A 14,622-nucleotide genomic window follows, 5' to 3' on the forward strand; every position below is an offset into this window, starting at 1 on the left:
CTCGATTTTTCATCTATAAATGAATGGACCAAGAAATCTCTCAGATCCCCTGCAATCTGAACACTGAGGTGGGGTTAGACGGAAAAATACTGTGGGGGAGGCGGGTTGTTTTGTTTTTCGTTTTTGTTTTTATTTAGGACAGAGGAGAAGCTGTTCCCGCATTAATGATTCTACAGTCAGAAATATGAGAGCAGTAGGAATGAGTGAAAGCGGGGACTGGGACAGAGACACAACCCGAGTCAATTTAGGTGGCTTTTTGCGCTTACTGGGCAAGCAGCGAGATGGTTGCTAGGCAACTGCATCTCTTGTACGTACGGAGGTCCCCAGCCATGGTGTCTAAGTCACTACCTGTTTTTTTTTTTGTTTGTTTGTTTTTTAAGAACGGTGACTTTTCAAAATTAATGAAATCTGTTGTCTTTAAAAGCGCACATTTTTGTAGTCAATTCTGTGCAAACTCTCTGGCTGAGGTCGGCGCATGGCAGCTTTTCTTTGCCCTGTTATCAGGCGCGCTGTGGACACCTCTTAGGCCAGGCCCCGCCGCTGCGCGTTGCCCGGCAGAACCCGACGCTTCCCGCTCGCAGCTCCCGGACCCCGCCCTCCCTGGGCTGGGCTCTGGGCCCTGGACCCCGGGTCACTGGAGCTTTGTCCGGGGCCACCATGGGCTCGGAGATGGAGCCTCTGCTCCGGGCCTGGAGCTATTTTAGACGCAGGAAGTTCCAGCTCTGCGCCGATCTATGCACGCAGATGCTGGAGAAGTCCCCTTATGACCAGGTACCTGCTGGCCCCAGGCAATCTGTGGATTCTCTTGCTATGGCCTTGGGCTCTGGGGGATCCCTCTGTCTCCTGGGGGAGGCCTGGGAGGAGGGCCCTAGGCGAAGTTGCCTGTGTGGACCGCAGAGGCACCTGGAGCAAGACTCTGTGGAGTCCTGGATGGCGGGTCCCTGGCCTTTGCATCTCCGGGGATCCTGAGTTCTGTGCCTTGACAGCTCCTGCTGTAAACTACAGCACCCCCTTTCCAGAATGAGTTACATTTAAAGAGACTCTGTTAAATTTGTGGGGAGCTTTGATAATTCATTGGTCAATCACTGCTCAGACTCTTGACTTCGTTGATTTCTAAAAAGGAAAAATATATGTGAACAAAGATCTGAGACGCTGCCCTCTTTAAACACAGCTATCTTTTGGTTCAGATGAAGCATGCACTCTTCCTACCTCATCCTTAGATATCTGTCCAACTGTCAAAGAGCTGTTGTTTCTGAGTCATGAGTTCAACCTGAGACAAGATACAGGTTATATAGGATGTATTTATTTTTAAAGATGCTACCTGGGCAAGAGAAACTATACTTGTAAGAGGGAAAGATAAAGGAAATGATAGTGTTGATTCAAAGGAAATTTAACAGTCCAGCATGAGGGTGCACTCCTGTACTCCCTGTTCTCTGGAGGTAGAGGAGAGGCAAGAGGATCAGTAGTTTACAGCCATCCTCAGCTAAGTAGAGAGTTCAAGGCCAGCCTGGTGAGCTATGTAGGAACAACATAACACAGTAATGTTGTACAGTAATTAATGAAAAGGGTAATAATGAATGGGAGAGGTACAATGCCATTGAGCAAGTAGCTCCTGGAAGAGAGAAGAAGAAAAATGGGAGATTAAGAGTAGAACTGTGGCAATTTGGCAGTGCTTCAAGAACATGCACTGTCCCTGTACAGTTTTGGTTCCCCCATCTTTTCTCTAGTGGCATTGCATTGGAGTTGTTAGGAAAAGGGGGAAACATGGGGAGTGAGAAAAGCAAGGGCCTGAGTGTGAAGGTTGTTCCTAGGCTCTGCACTCTCTGAGCAAAGGGATGGAGGTAACCTAGTCATTGCATGTGACCTGCAGAACAGCCCGTCTCAGTGGTGATGCTCAGCTAGCTTCTCTTCTTGTTATTCATGCTCATTAAAGGACTGTGCTTCTGTAAACAAGTATTTTTCCAAGAGTATTGCTTGGTGCGTTAGTTCTACAAATGCTGCTAAAGACATTTCCAGGAACAATCCAGCATGTTTGGAAACAATAAGACACTATATGATCTTACCTTTGTTTCCGAGGGAAGTTTGTTAAGAACTTTTGATGTACCAGACATTGTTCCGGGCACAGTGGTTCTCAAGAACTTTGCATGTTGTTTCCATTGAGTTGGGGTGGTTTCCACAAAACAAGATTCCCAAGAGTTGCTCACTGGAAGTTTCCTCATTAAATGCCAGTGAGAGACGTAGACTCCCTTCTTAGAGACTCAAGATGTGCCCAAAAGGCCCTGAATAATTCAGAAGAAAATAAACCTGGTTTTGCCCAATTTTATTTACCAGTTTAGAAACTTATTTGAATACTGATTTTTTTTGCCCCTAGGGCAAATGTGTTTCTTATTATCTGGAGGAGATACTGCTAGCAAAAGTGTTCTTATTAATGGGTAAGACCTATAATCTTGAGGCCATAGTGGCATTCAGTACTGCACCTGTGAGTTGAAATTTTATTTGTGCTAGATTTTGTGATTAGTACTCTGTGTTCATTTCACTGACCTTTTATAGACAACTTATGGCTTCCCAGACATAAGTTCTATAAAATAAATATCCTTCTAATGCTTAAAATAACCTTTTAAAATAGGTAACAAAAATAACAGATTTGTTTCTGAGGATTTTGTTGTGCTATCTTATTTAATCCTCAACTACTTTAGGGGTTGATATTATTTTCCCCATCTTACAGATTGAGGACACAGAAATGTGTCCAAAAGTTACAATGCTAGCAAGCCCGTTAGGCTGCCACTAAACTTTTCAAAACAACTTCTGAACTTTTTCCAGTGTATTTTTCTCATGTGTCTTCTCTCCATCCCCAAATTTTAGCTGGTATAGGATTTTGACACATCTATGTGCTTAGATTAAAAGCTCTGATACGTCCTGAAGGACAAAGTTCTAATTCTGATTGAGCCCAATAATAAAACTTATTTGACCCAGAGGGGACACAGGAGAACAAATTTCCTCCATTATTTGGTGAAGATACTGTTTTGGAAAACAAATAGCTAGAAAAGTGGTGCTTTTATTATGGTTAAGAAAGATTTTTTTTTTCCAGGAAAAATGAGAAAACAAATTAAGTGCTTTGTTTACAGTCTCATATTTTCAGCTAAACAAGATAAATAGGTCTTAGTGTGGCCTCTTGTATTGATCTCATTATGTCTTACCTCCAGTCCTCTTGGAAGATTAAGACTTATTTCTGAGATTGTTTTGTGAATGTGTGGTTTTGATGATGATGATAAAGAAAACAGACACAGAATCCCACTGGGGAACGCTGCTGTTGGTACTGCAGAGTGATTAGCATGGTTAAGATCATCATGGAAAGAGATCTTATTAGGTTCTAGCTTGTTTCATCACTCTATTTCCTGAGGATCTGTGACAAGTCTACATGATGTGATACATAATTCTTTATACCGTGGAAGAGTTGTTCTTTCTTATTTATTGATATGAGCCAGGGTTATATTCAGTTTGGGTAAATATGTCTTAGGGTAACTATTGCTATGATAAAGCACTGTGACCAAAAGCAACCTGGGGAGGAAAGGGTTTCTTTGGCTCACATTTGTGGTCTACCATGAAGGGAAGCCAGGGCAAGAACTCAAGGCAGGAACATGGAGGCAGGAGCTGAAGCAGAGAGCTTGGAGATCGCTGTTTACTGGCTTGCTCCTCCTCATGGCTCTTTCAGCCTCCTTTCTTAGACCTCCCTAGAACCACCTGTCCAGAGTTAGCAATGCTCACAGAGATCTAGGCCCTCTCACATCAATCATAAATCTCCTCCCCTGACCCCCTCAAAGGGAAAATGACCCACAGGTTTGCCCACAAACCACACTCTCTCTTGTGGTTTCCTCTTCTTAAATGACTCTAGCTTGTGTCAAGCTGACAAAACACTAGCATTTCTTGAACTTCCTCATTTCAAAATCCTTTCAATTTATTTGAATTGGGCTACCAAACTGATTTTAGTGTGAATGAGTTTCTTTGGAGCAGTGCCTGGACACATAGTGGGACAAAGAAATAGAAATGCTTCTTTTGTATGCCAGTGGGTTCATTTTGGCACCTCCATTTCTCTCTCCTCAAATACAGGTAAGAACTTTTGTTTTTAAAAATAGTATTTTTTTCACCTTGTTTTTTTTTTTTTTTTAATTTTTTTTCCAGATAAATAAGAGAACTTTGCTAAAGTGATTTGCTATTTGTTACTCTTGTAAGCTGGGCCAGAGAACTTCAAAAGAACATTTTGGTCTTCATATGTGGCCCAATTGAATGAAGCCTGTCTCTAAGACTATTTCATCTGCCTCATTTTTTTTTCCTTTCTTAGTACTAGGGATTGAGCCTAGAACCTTGTGCATGTCAGGCAAATGCTCTACCACTGAGTTACATCCTTTCAGCTGTTTTTATTTCCCTTTTAAGAGATTGTGAAATAGTGTCATCAAAAATCCTTAGTGCCTTGCACTCTGTAATAGGACATTAGATTTTATTTATTTTTAGTTCTAGCCAAAGTCAGGGTACTTAGGCTGCCCACAGAAGTATCCATACCAGGAACAGCATGTTTCTAGTTGTATTAGGCTTCAGAGGGGCCAAGAGTAGGGTAAATATAAGATATGTGGTGTTTGATAATGGAGAAGCATTCTTGAAGAACATGGCGTGAGAGTTCTTTTCCCAGACACGGTATGATTAACAGTGAGAGACAGAAGGCAGGCTCCCAAGCTTGGAGGGTATTAAAGTTGGATCTATTAAGAATAAAGATAGAGAGATATCAGGTTCATTTATCATGGTTTCCTCCCATTAGAAAAAAGGATGACCAATTATAGAGCGAAGCACTGTCTTTTTTTTTTTTTTCCACTTGTGACTAGAAATGTGGTGAGAAGTGATTAGATGTTAAAGGAGGACTTACAAAGCCACCCTCCATAGAGCAGTGTGACCTAGAGGGAGGGCTGGCTTCCCGGGCTCATGCCGGTCATCCTGATTAGGGGCCTAATCGGATTACTATCCTTTGCATTCCATATGTCAGATTAATGGCTTTCTAAACAGTGCTGGATGTGTAGCTCCTCTGTAAGGACACGTTTCATACAGCATGGAACTTTTATAGGCAGTGGGTTTTTAAAGAAGACACGATGTATTCATGAACAGAGTAGGCTTCTGAAGGGGGGAATATTTGGTGTGTGTTAGAAGGCGAGAAGAGGGTTTTCTACTTGGCTTTCTCCCCTCCTGCCCCAAGTCTCCAATTACAATGAAAGATGTTACAGAGAGGAAGGCAAATGATTTGAAGAGGTAAGGTAGGGAACAAGTTGTCTTCAGAGAGCGTGTGAGTAGTACAATGATTTGATGAAACAGCCGCCCCCCAGCCAAATATGTCTTTATGTCCAATTACCTAATTTGCTTCCTGTTTGGGGCCATGGAGGCTTCATCCTTTGGTTCTCTCTGTACAGGTCAGACACTTTGTTGCCTGGATTTCTGTCCTCAGATCATACAGATTGCATTGTTGCGTGGCTGCTTGGTCACTTGATCAAGTCTTAACCTTTTGAAACCCACCCATCTTCGTGGCCTCCTGGGCCTCTCCTTCCTGCTCTTACTAAATTCTGAATAACAATGCTGCAGTTTCAGATCTGGGTAGGCTCATTAGCTGGAGTAAGTGTTGGTGATAATTAGGAAGTTGTGTTCAGAAATATCTGGAGATTCAGTTCCCTGAAGTAATAACAACGACTTAAGAGACACATCCCCCAGGGAGGAAGGAAAGAGGCTGTGTTAGGTACTTTTCTAGTTGCTGTGAACAAAATACCTGACAAGAAGTGATTTAAAGGAGGAAATGTTTATCGTGGCTTACAGTTTTGGGGGATGCATTCCACCGTGGTGCAGAGAGCATGGCGGCCGGAGCAGGAGGCTAACTAATGTGATTACATTGCTTCTTTTGTGAGAAAGCTGAAAGTAGCACATGCTCATTGTCAACATTGTGTACATCTCAGGACCCCAGCCCATGGAGCAATGCCAACCACAGTTAGGATGGGTCTTCCTACCTCAATTTACCTAATCTGGAAAAGCCTGATAGACATGTCCAGAGATTTTTGTCTCCAAGGTGATCCTGTCAAGTTGACCATCACTTTAATCTATCACAGAGGCAAACTGCTGGAGTTGAAGTTGACTCCGAAGAGCACTCCTGGATCTAGACAGTAGCTCCCCACTTTCTGTGTCCTCTTAGCTGCTTTGAAGGGGGCACAGAGGAGAGTTTTAGTCTGATCTTTAGAACCTGGAGCCAGTGCTGGTTTCTGAAAAAGAGACGAGGAGATATTTGGTGCTTGTGTGTTAGGTGTATCTTTTGGTGACTTTACATCTCAGAGTGAGAGAGCTCCAAAAAGGTCAGGGTCTCATGATTAATCCTAAAACTATCCCAGAAAGGAGCATTATCATTTTACCTGAGAGGTGAAAATAAAGGTAAATAATAAATAGAGGTAAATAATACAGGTTGCGTGACCTGTTTGTCCAAGATTCCACACCTGAGTCATTTCTTTTTTTTTTTTTTTCTGAGTCATTTCTTTAGGATCAAGTCCAGGGCTTCTGACTCTAGAGCAAGGCCTGCTATCTCCCACCCATCTATCCGTGTTGATACCCAGAGAAATAATTCACTAGACTAAGGGAATCTAACTAGTGGTTCCCTATCTAGAGGATTAAGTTTTCATTTTTATTTTTCAAATTTATTTAACATCCTGACGGCAGTTTCCCCTCCCTCTTCTCCTCCCAGTCTCCACAACCCCCTTCCTCTCCTCCTCCATTTCTAGTCAGAAAGAGCAGGCCCTCCATGGATATAAACAAAACATAGCAAATCAAGTTGCAGTAAGACTATGCACCTCCCCTTGTATTAAGGCTGGACAAGACAACCCAATATAAGAAATAGGGTCCCAAAATCCAGCAAAAGAGTCAAAGACAGCCCCTGCTCCCACTGTTAGGAGTCTCACAAGAAGACCAAGTATACAACTGTCACGTAAATGCAGAGGGCCTAGGTCAGTCCCATTCAGGCTCCCTGGTTGTCAGTTCAGTCTCTGTGAAATTCTATGAGCCCAGGTTAGTTCATTCTGTGGGTTTTCTTGTGATGCCCTTGACCCCTCTGGTTTGTACAATCCTTGCTCCCTCTCTTCAGCAGGATTCCCTGTGCTCAGCCCAATGTTTGTCTTTGGGTCTCTGCATCTGTTTCCATCAGTTGTCGGATGAAGCCTCTCTGATGATAATTGGGCTAGGTACCAATCATGTTTGTCTTTCTGGGTCTGGGTTACCTCACTAAGGATGATTTTTTTTTCTAGTTCTCTCCATTTGCCTTCAAATTTCATGATGTCATTGTTTTTAACAACTGAGTAATACTCCATTATATAAATGTACCGTATTTTCTTTATCCATTCTTCGGTTGAGGGGCATCTATGTTGTTTCCAGGTTCTGGCTATTACAAATAAAGCTGTTATGAACATAGTTGAGCAAGTGTCCTTGTGGTATGATTGAGCATTCCTTGGGTATATGCCCAAGAGTAGTATAGCTGGGTCTTGTGGTAGATTGATTTCCAGTTTTCTGAGAAACTGCCACACCGATTTCCAAAGTGGCTGTACCAGTTTGTACTCCCACCAGCAGTGGAGGAGTGTTCTCCTTGCTCTGCATCCTCTCCAATATGAGCTGTCACTTGTGTTTTTGATCTTAGCCATTCTAACAGGTGTAAAATGGAATCTTAGAGTCGTTTTGATTTGCATTTTCCTGATGGCTAAGGATGTGAACATTTATTTGTTTCTCAGCCATTTGAGATTCTTCTGTTGAGAATTCTCTGTTTAGATCTGTACCCCATTTTTCTAATTGGATTATTTGGTTTTTTGATGTCTAGTTTTTTGACCTGATTTTTGACAAAGAAGCCAAAATTATACAATGGAAAAAAAGAAAGCATCTTCAACAAATGGTGCTGGCATAACTGAATGTTAGCATGTAGAAGGCTGCAAACAGATCCATATCTATCACTCTGCACAAAACTGAAGTCCAGGTGGATCAAAGACATCAACATAAATCCAGATACATTGAAGGGAAAGTGGGAAATAGCCTTGGACACATTGGCACGGGAGGCAAGTTCCTGAGTAGAACACCATTAGTGCAGGCACCAAGATTGACAATTAATAAATGGGACTTCATGAGACAGAAAAGCTTCTGTAAGGCAAAGGACACTGTCAGTAGGACAAAGCTGCAGCCTACAGAATGGGAAAAATTCTTCACCAACCCCACATCTGAGGACTAATTTCCAAAATATATAGAGGAATTAATTTAATCACACACACAAAAAAATGTAATTTAGATAGACTCCAAGTCAAAGACTGCAGTGTTTTTTTTTTAAATTAAAGTATTGCTCTAACTTTAAAATATTTAATTAAAATGAAAAAATTCTTTTCTTTCATTGTTGTGCTCCTAATGGGCCTTCAAATGAGATATGCCTGCTCTTGGTCTCTCCATATCCTATGACAGTGTGTTTTCCTCTCTTGATATTGTCTCACATACTCAGCATAGTGAATGCTCTTGGCTCAGGGTGTCTAGGTTCAGATACTGCCTGCACACCTTGACCACATTTGTGGTGGCATACCTAGATGCCCAAGAGCTATGTGAAGGTTTTCACTAGTATGTGGTTAATGACCAAAAATATTAGCTCTCGTTTCTATATGGCTAACATCACACAAAGAAAGGACTCTTCGGATAAATAGAATATTTATTAGGGAATTAGCAAGGGCTGTTACAGTGGGGAACGCATGTGGCATTGAAACCATGGGACAGGGTAAAGGCAAATGAGGAATATTGCATTAGTTATTTTAAAACCATAATCCTTGGCCACAGAATTAATAACAAGGGCATTCAGAGATCAGTAACAAATGTGGTATCAGTCCAGTGTTGAATGGACAGTTTTGGGGATAGAAATTTTCTGTATAAGATTTTAGTGGCCATTGTTTGAGGTGTAGTTCTGGCAGTCTTTTGTGACTGTTCTTGTTCAGAGGTATATACTCTGAGATTCCCCTCTCCCTGACTGATTTTTTTACTATACCTTGACATATGCAACTTCATTTTGATTCTGACCACTTTTGTCCTAGGGATATTTGCATGTGGGATTCTGTTATTTCGTATTTCTCTAAAAGGATTGTTGATCATCTGGAAGGCATTTGGGAGGAATCTGTCCAGTGGAATGGGTGGCGAAATGACGTTGGACGTAGTTCATGAATCATCGTCATTTACAAGTTCCAGACAAATCTCCCCTTTCTCAGACTCCCTTCTTATTCCCCATGTCTTCTGCTTTACCCGTCTCCCCTCCACCTACATTATCTGAAACGTGTCCATGACTACAGCATCTAACACGTTATCTTGTAGTTTATTTATTTCTGCATATCCCCCTGTAGAGTGTGTGTAGCATCTTGGTGGGTGCTAAGACTGCCAGGAACAGGCTGTGGAAAGAACATGTTCTCTGTCTCACACCCTTTCAGGCCTTGGCTGGTTTCAGTCCCATTTTCTACCCACATAACTAGCCCCCTTCTCTGTCTTCCCCACTCCCTAGGCCTCTCATTTTTTCCCTCCGACCTTCTTGTTTTCCTCGCTGCCCTTCACCCGCATAGTCACACGTATGTTCTCAAGGGATAGATGGACGAATAAGACAGAGGGATCACGAAGTCCTTCAGTGAACAGAACCCTGTGAGTCTGAATTGGAGCTTCTGTTTGCACTGGAGGAATCTTACTCCTGTTGGTGGAATAACAAACACCGAGCTTTTGCTTTGTGTTAGGGGCTTCTGTTTCCTTTAGTTGTTTGCTGTTCCTTTTCAAACACTGTCTGCAATGGCCTGTTGTTGATCTTTCCCACTGTATTAATTAGGATTTTTATCGCTCTGAAGAGATACCAGGACCATGGGCTACGCTTTTAAAGGAAAATATTTAATTGGCCTGGCTTACAGTTCAGAGGTTCAGTCCATTATTTTCATAGTGGAACATGGCGGCATGTAGGCAGACACGGTGCTTGAGCTTGAGAATCCTACGTCTTGATCAGCAGGCAACAGGAAGTGAACTGAGACACTGGGCAGTATCTTGAGCATATATGAGACCTCAAAGCCCACTTTCACAGTGACACACTTCCTCCAACAAGACCACACCTCCTAATAGTGCCACTCCCTTTTGGGGGCCATTTTCTTTCAAACTACCACACCCACTCAATTCTATATTGGACCTATCTTATAGATATTGTAAATTTAATTTAGCTTTTCACTTTTTGAGGTATTAGAGATTATGGATCCAGGGTCTGGTACATATTAAGTGCTCACATATCACTGAGATGTTCATCTAGCCTCTCATCTAAACTTTACATTTTACTTTACTGTGTCTTATTATTTCTAGCATTTAAGAAAATTTAAATTTCCAATAAGCTGACAAAAAAGTGCTCTTAGTCCACTCAAACATCTGTACAACTGTATTAGTCAATTCTCTCTTTGCTGTAACCAAATATTAACCAGAACAACTTAAGGGAGGGAGGTTTGTTTTGGTTCAGGGTTCAGAGGAACACAATCCACTATAGCAGAAAAGGCATGTGGCAGGAGTTATTTGGTCTGTGGCACTAAAAAAGAAGCAGAGAAAGGACAATGACAGTGCTCAGCTGGCTTTCTCCTTTTCCCTTTGTATTCAATCTTGGACCGCATCCTGTCAGTGGCCATGTCAAAGGAGCAGCAGGTGGCAATTGACTTCAGGGGATTGGCCCACCAGGAAGCAAAGCACTGATGGGTGAATCTCAGATAGGCAAGGCCCCAAGGGCTTCAGACCCAGAATGTCTCTTGCTACTGCTGTGCCTTTAAGTGTTTGCCAATGCTATTCTTTTCTGGTATCTGGCATGGTGTGAAAGGGTGTGGGGAGATCCCTACTGACCGCAATGTAGTGTGATTATCTCATGGAAATATCCTGTTCTCCTGGGCATTTTTACTTGTGGAAATTATCATGAAGATGATTTCCTCTTAAGCTGTGTTGTTTAGAGTGTTGCCCCCACCCCTGATAAAACAGGGACTGTAGAGGGTAAAAAATAAGAACAAGGAAATGTAACACTAGTTTCTCTTGCAGAGCTGTATAGATTGTGGCTTAGGTTAATGATTAAGAGAAACAGTTGAGTCCCAGAAGCTAAGTTAGCGCTAGTTCTTTCAATCTTAATATTGGGAGATGTGTTCATGGGTTTCAGTGTGCATCATAGCTAAAACAAAGCTTTAAATAATGACTTAAGGTTAGGTTAAGATGTTTTTGTTAATGGCTTTGAGGTAAAAATCTTGGAAAACAATTTAAAGGCATACTTTTGATAGTTGAGGGACTCATTGAGGTCAAGAAACAAGAACAATGATAGCCTAGCTGTAGCTGACTGAAGTACTTTTCTTGATAGGATGGGATGATGGTTAATTCCTTGTGCCCATTTCTGCCCTCAGTTTCCTGATATAAAAAACTGTTGATGAGTGGGTGGGTATGCACCCTGAGGATTTAAAATAGAGCTGACTGGTTCCTTTTTGTATTTAAAAGTTTAGATTTATAAAAATTTAGATTTTAAAAAAGTTTAGATTAAAAAAACATAAAAGACTTGTGATTCTTTTAAGATTTTTTTTATAAGATTACCTTTGAGATAAATAATAAAATAATTGATCTTTTCTTTGTAACCACAAAATGTAGCCTGCCAGTAAAAGAACTGGCTGAGAAAAATACCTTGCTTACTTACACTCTGTTAATCTATAACAAGTTGCCTGGACATGAATGTATGTGGGTTCTTGGGACAGCTTGTTTTTCATCTGTAATATGTAAAGTGTTTAATCATGTAAGGGATATGGAAAACATGCTGTTTTTCTTAAACTGTATTCTTGTAATCATTCACTTGAAAAGTAGATTGTAACCACATTGTAATTTTTATACTGCTTGAGAGATTTTGCTAGGGTACATAAGCTGTAAGGGAAAAAAAAGGATAAGAGAAGGAAAACACCAGGAAGGATGTAGAAGAGAAGTTAGAAGGAAGACATCAGGACAGAAGAATAGAGTAGAACAAGCAACAGAAATAATAATAAATGAAGAACTAAGCTTTGACCCTCAGAAAAGTCCTCATGTGTCTGTTTGTCTGTTCAGTAGTTTGTCTACTCTGCACCTTCTCTTCAGTTTCTCTGACCTGCTGAAGGCTTGCCATTCATTAGCATCCTAGGTGAGATCCTGGCATGTTGGAGGTGTGTGTGTGTGTGTGTGTGTGTGTGTGTGTGTGTGTGTGTGTGTGTGTTTCTCTTTTCACTAGCCCCAGAGAGCTAAGTTTTGACCCCCCTTGTTGGCCCCAAAGAATTAAGTTTTACTCCCTCAGATAGAAAAGTGAAGTTGAGTGATTAATTCTCCGATTCCGTGGCTCCCCCTCAAACCTTGAGCTGCTGGAGGCTGGCCCTCAGGGCAGTAGTACCATCACAAGAAGATGCCCCCTACATTAGTGTGTGTCCTCCCTCCTAGGCTAAACCTTCCTGGAAGCATTCTTACAGATTCACCAAAAGGTATGCTTCATTAATGCCCTAGGTACTTAGTTCAGTCAAGTTGCCCATCTAAATTAGTCATCACAGTGACCTTGACCGGATTATTTACTATCTTTAAATATGTTTCCTTCTCTGTAAAATAGGTGATTGTCGTAGAATATTAAAGTATGTTGCATTTTTTCTTACTGCCTTTGTTAACAATTCAAAGATGTGTTTGATTAAATAAAATTAACTTGTGAGCAGGACGCTAAGTCAGCAAGTAGTTGACAAGAAGTGATAGAGAGAAACTATGCATAACAAGTTTTTAAAAAAATTTTATAATTAATTTAATTTTATATATCAGCCACAAATTCCCCTGTCCTCCCTCCTCCCGCCTCCCCCCCCCTCCCAATCCACCCCCCATTCCCACTTCCTCCAAGGCAAGGACTCCCCTGGGGATTCAGCTCAGCCTGGTAGATTCAGTTGAGGCAGGTCCAATTCCCTCCTCCCTTCACCTAGGCTGAGCAAAGTGTCCCAAGCATAGGCCCTAGGTTCCAAGAAGCCAGCTCATGCACTAAGGACAGGTCCCGGATAACAAGTGTTTTTTAAGTGGGGGCTGAAGGAAGGATGTGGGGTTTTCTGGAAGACGCAGCAAAAGGAGAAGTTTAGCTATTTGCTATTCAGCCTCTCTGAGAGAGCAGAATTCCACCTAAACTGTTGAATCCTGAGTTCTTTAGATTTAGATAACATTTCCCTTAGTCTTAGTAGCTTTGAAAGAGTCGGTGCCTGAGGGAACAGAATCCCCTTAGGCTGTAGCCCTTGTAGCAGAACACTGCTGATAGCAGCTGAGTTGCAATCTCTGACTAGGATAGCCCATGCTTAAAGAGCAGCCACTGTAGATAATAGAAAACAAATAACAACAGGTGATAATTCTTGATTCATTTAGACTGTTTGCTGTGACATCCAAATGAGATCATGAGCCACACATACAATAGGAAGGCTGTTTCTGGGATCTGCCATCTCCTCCCCTCTGTCTCACATTGCTGAAGTATGAACCATGCTTTGGAAATTCGTACTGCTTTTAGATCCTCCTTGCATGCACCACATTGTGAACTTGTAGTTGCTCTATGCTCTCCAGTTGCTGTTTTGTGTTTGGTTTAGTACATTATAAGATCCTCTCTAAATCCCACTCTTTGGGGGTGTTCATTGAGCAACCTAGCTTAGCCTTTTCCTCTCATGTCCCGACCGTGCACCATGCTAAAGAAATCACATGTCTATCCAAAGCTTGCACTTTGCTTATACAGATAATGTATTCTTTAAGATATCCACAGTGTTCCTTTCAGATGGTAGAGCTATAGAGAACAGGATCAACCCTCTGCCTATTTCTTAGCGCTTTCCCCAATAAAACATGGCATAGATTAAGTGTCTGGCAGACGCTGCTGCCTAGACATGGAAGTATAGATACCTGTTGTAAGATCTGACTTGACTGATGGTTTCTATTTAAGTTGGAAAGAGAAGACTCAGATGCCACATCTATCAGCACCCGGCACCAATATGTATTGCGTAGTCTGTAAACAGTTCTATAAGAACATTGTAATTATAATTAATTTCTTATTATCAGCCACCAGTCTCATCATAGTTACGTGGAATCAAAAGTTTATATTGTTTGGATTTTCCTTCTGCCCCACGAGTGATTAAAGTCTCAATGTTTTATTTTTGGATGTAAGGAAATAGTTCTTTGGTATAGTTTAAAGCTATTCTTACTTTCTGAGTTATTGAGTCTTTTTTCAAATAAAGTTTATTGAAATAATTGTTTTCTAATTATCACTTCCATTTTCCTTTTGTATTGACTTTTTTAATCAGTTTTTGTGAAGGAGCAGTTTAGGTGGTAGCCAGAGAACAACCTTTGGGAGTCAGTTCTGTCCTTCCATGTAGAGGAACAGTCTTATTAAATAAGAAACACAGAGCCAAGTGCAGAGTTAAAAGCCCAAGAGGTCAGAACAGTAGCTCAGAGCTGAGACTTAAAACTGCCTTTCTTACCCTTCACTGCCGCTGTTGTCCTTCCCCTCAGAAAAGGAACTACTTCCTGTGTATCTGTCTTTTTATTGACTTT

General features: G+C 41.5%; 1 protein-coding gene across 3 annotated transcripts in view; it reads left to right on the plus strand.

Annotated features, from left to right (window-relative positions):
- Positions 1-541: 541 nt before the first annotated feature.
- The window catches only part of Ttc8 (tetratricopeptide repeat domain 8), a 61,240-nt gene continuing 47,159 nt past the window's right edge, over positions 542-14,622 (plus strand). Inside the window, exon 1 of one of the 3 annotated variants that reach the window (XM_052738739.1) lies at positions 542-771. In XM_052738739.1, coding sequence (XP_052594699.1) covers positions 658-771 — 114 coding nt within the window. In that variant the 5' untranslated portion in view covers positions 542-657. The remainder of the gene's footprint in view (positions 772-14,622) is intronic. The other 2 variants (XM_052738740.1, XM_052738741.1) reach the window with 2 other exon arrangements.

Source organism: Peromyscus californicus, unplaced genomic scaffold (assembly GCF_007827085.1).
Source record: "Peromyscus californicus insignis strain IS unplaced genomic scaffold, ASM782708v3 Scaffold_15__1_contigs__length_86483966, whole genome shotgun sequence".
In the NCBI taxonomy this organism is placed as follows: domain Eukaryota; kingdom Metazoa; phylum Chordata; class Mammalia; order Rodentia; family Cricetidae; genus Peromyscus; species Peromyscus californicus.